Below are 3050 nucleotides of genomic sequence, written 5' to 3'. Positions count from 1 at the left end.
GGGTTGGGGCTGGGGGACCCCGGCAGCCACCCCCCCAACAGGCGCATCTCCGTGTCCCCCCCCAGGTACCTGCTGTACAACTTCCCGGTGACCTCGGCTGTGCTGGGGGTCGCCAGCAACTTCACCTTCCTCAGCGTCATCGTGCTGCTCAGCTACCTGCAGTGGATCTGGGGCAGCGTCTGGCCCCGTGAGCCCCTGCCTGGCCAGGTGACAGGGGGGGGGGCCGTGATGGGCCCAGGGGTCCCCTGACCTTTTCCCCTATAAACTTGCTGACTTTTCTCCCCTATAAACTTGCTGACTTTTCCCTCCATCAGGTGAACCTGCAGGAGGATGCCCGGCGACGCGTCGTCACCCCCATGCCTGGTGCGGAGCTGAGCTGGGCTGAGCTGGGGGGGAGCCCAGATGCCTGGGCTCTCTACAAGGGGGGGGCGGCTAGCCATCTGGACGCTTGGGTTCTTTACACCTCTGGATGGGGAGCAGGGGCTGTGGGGGGGCCTCGGGTTGATGATTTATGACCTTTTCTGCCCCCGGATGCCCCGGGTCCCCCAGCCGCAGGCTCGGAGGGCACCGACCTAGAGCTGAAGCAGCCCCTGGAGGAGGGTCCCGAGCCGTGGGAGTGCCCTGAGGGTGCAGGTATGTGACCCCTCCCCTTGCTGGAGAACTGGGGGGGGCTGATGCCTTCCTGGGGGGTGTGGGGGGCCCCCAGAATGAGGGGATCACCCTCTGATTCTCCCCCACCCCCTGCAGCTGCCCTACAGCCGAAGGAGATGCTGGAGACCCTTGGCCCCGAAGACAACCGGAGCCAGGAGCCGGAGCCTGGCGAGGGTGAGTGACAGCCCCCCACATCCCTTCCCTGGAGCTGGAGAGAATCCAGGCTCCCAGCCCCCCTGCCGGTCTAACCCACCCGGACTGGGAGAGAACCCACGTGTCGGGGCCCCCGGCCCCACTCCCCTTCCCCTTCCAGCACAGGGCGGATCCCAGGTGTCCAAGCCCCCCTGACTCCCCACTTCCTCCCCGCAGAGCCTGGATTCGAGGCCGTGGACCGGTCGGCGCTGGAGGCCGACGTCGAGCTGCCCCCCCGGGGGGGCTCGGAGCCAGGGGCAGGGGCCTCACTGCGCCAGAGACTTGCCTGCTCCAGCTTCTGAGCCCCCCACCCCGGGGGTCTCTGCTCACATTCCCACCCCTGCCCTCCACCCCCAGCCTGGGAACAGTTGGGTCATTAATAAACCACCCGACCTGCTACTGAGCAGCCTCCTGCCTGCCTCTGGGGGCGGCTGGGAGCCCTGGGCGCTCTCCCAGCTTGGGGAGGGGATTGAGGGCTTGAGGAGGGGGGGTCGTGGAGCAGCCCTGGACCTTGTGTTCTCTCCAGCTCGGGGACGGGACGGGGCTGGGGGATGAGGGCACCCGGAGCTGGGAGCCCAGGCACCTGGGTTCTCTCCTAGGGCTCAGCATCTTTCCAGCACCAGGCCTGGGTGAGGGGAGCAGGAGCCCCTTTCCAGGCAGGGGCCCCGTGGGCCTGGGTGTTGCCCAGCTCCACCCCCGCTGAGCTCACGCAGCCCGGGAGAGGCGTCTGCATTCCAGACGGTGCCTGTAATGCCCCCGGCATTCCCGAGTGGGGCGTCACCTGCCCCCCACTGCCATGTGCCTGTGGCTGCAGCGGCTTCTTCAGGTCGCGGGGTCAGTTATCTCCACCCCAGAAGCGGCTGCATCACCCTGCCAGGCGAGGGGACCTGTTGCTCCAGCCAGCGCTGGGATGCGGCGAGCTCGGGTGGGGCGTGTCCGCGGTTGCGTGTAACCGAGACGTGGCTGCCTCTGGGCTGGGGCTTTGGGCTCTGGGGTTGCAATGTCAACCGCTGAGTAGAGCAGAGGCCGCTGGCTCTGCGGGGGTCGGGGCAGGGGATCCAGGTTTATGCTGCGGTTGGCTCTGGGGTGGCTTGTGCCAGTGGCTGCGTAGAACACATGGAGCCGGCTCTAGGGTGGGACAGGGAGTACAAAGCCAGGTGCTGGGATGCAGCCAGCTCGGGTGTGGGCGGCTGAGTAGAACAAACACAGCTGCCCCTGGGACGGGGCTGAAATGCGGCTGGCTCTGGGGTGGGATGTGCTAGCAGCCAAGTAGAAGAGGCAGGCGGATGTGGAGGCATCAGGGCCAGGGAGATGGGGCCCTGTGCGGGGCTGCAGCTGCTTGAGGGCACCAGGGCGGGTGGAGGGGGGGCTCTGGTATTGCCCCCTGCTGCTTTGCCCCACGGTGCCCTGACTCAGTGGAGTTTCCTGTGTCTGTGCAGGGCTACATGTTGGGGGGGCCTGAGTCAGCCCAGGCAGCCGGCCCAGCCACTTCCTGCTCCTCCCCACTCCCCCCCTCCAAACTTCAGGGAACTGGGAGGGGGGCAAGGACCTCAGCCAAGGTCCTACAGTGAGTCAGTGGCGGGGGGGAGCCCAGAGCCGCACCCCTAAGCCTGGACTGGCTCAGACTGCCTGGACTGTCCCAAAGCTGCAAAGAGCCCAGGTGTCCAGGCATCCAGCCCCCATCGCAACCCTCGACACCCCTTCCTCTCGCAGTCTGGATCCGACCCGGGCTCCGCCCCCCGAGAGGGGATGAGATCAGACACGGGACAGGGATAAAGAGGCCGTGCAGCGCAGCAGAGGCAGGAGCTGGACCAGCAGCATCAGGAGCCCTGGACCCAGCACCCTGAGAAGGGACCGCATAGGAAGCACAAGGTACGGGGGGGTGGGCCCGGATCTCTCCGAGCTTGGGGGGTGGGGCTGGAGGGGAGAATGGGGGGCTGGGCGCCTGGCGTCCCTCCAGCTCCAGGAGGGGAGCGAGATCTTGGGGTGCAGGGTTTGGAGCAGGGGGTGCTGGCTTCCCTCCCGGCTTTGGGTCTGGCAACCTGCCCCAATCCCCCGGCGCTCACGGCAAAGGGGGCTCGTCCGCCTGGGTCCCCCTCTCGGCGTCTCACCCCCCCTCTCTCTCCCCCCCGTAGCATGCTGCTGTCGAGGGCCCCGATCCTGGCCACCACCGTCTGCCTCCTCCTCCTGTGCCCCGCGCCCCCCCC

The 3050-nt window shown here is 67.6% G+C and overlaps 1 protein-coding gene across 1 annotated transcript in view; it reads left to right on the top strand.

Moving 5' to 3' along the window:
* Positions 1 to 1246, top strand: part of BSCL2 (BSCL2, seipin lipid droplet biogenesis associated) — a 7749-nt gene extending 6503 nt beyond the window's left edge. The window contains exons 7-11 of the mRNA XM_014524460.2: positions 66 to 207; positions 315 to 363; positions 550 to 633; positions 748 to 825; positions 1021 to 1246. Coding sequence (XP_014379946.2) covers positions 66 to 207; positions 315 to 363; positions 550 to 633; positions 748 to 825; positions 1021 to 1145 — 478 coding nt within the window. The 3' untranslated portion in view covers positions 1146 to 1246. The remainder of the gene's footprint in view (positions 1 to 65; positions 208 to 314; positions 364 to 549; positions 634 to 747; positions 826 to 1020) is intronic.
* The last annotated feature ends 1804 nt before the right edge of the window (positions 1247 to 3050 follow it).

Source organism: Alligator sinensis, unplaced genomic scaffold, assembly GCF_000455745.1.
Source record: "Alligator sinensis unplaced genomic scaffold, ASM45574v1 scaffold1302_1, whole genome shotgun sequence".
Taxonomy (NCBI): Eukaryota; Metazoa; Chordata; order Crocodylia; family Alligatoridae; genus Alligator; species Alligator sinensis.
The sequence above is the reverse complement of the archived record's forward strand: the minus strand, read 5'-3'. Positions and strand labels throughout refer to the sequence as shown.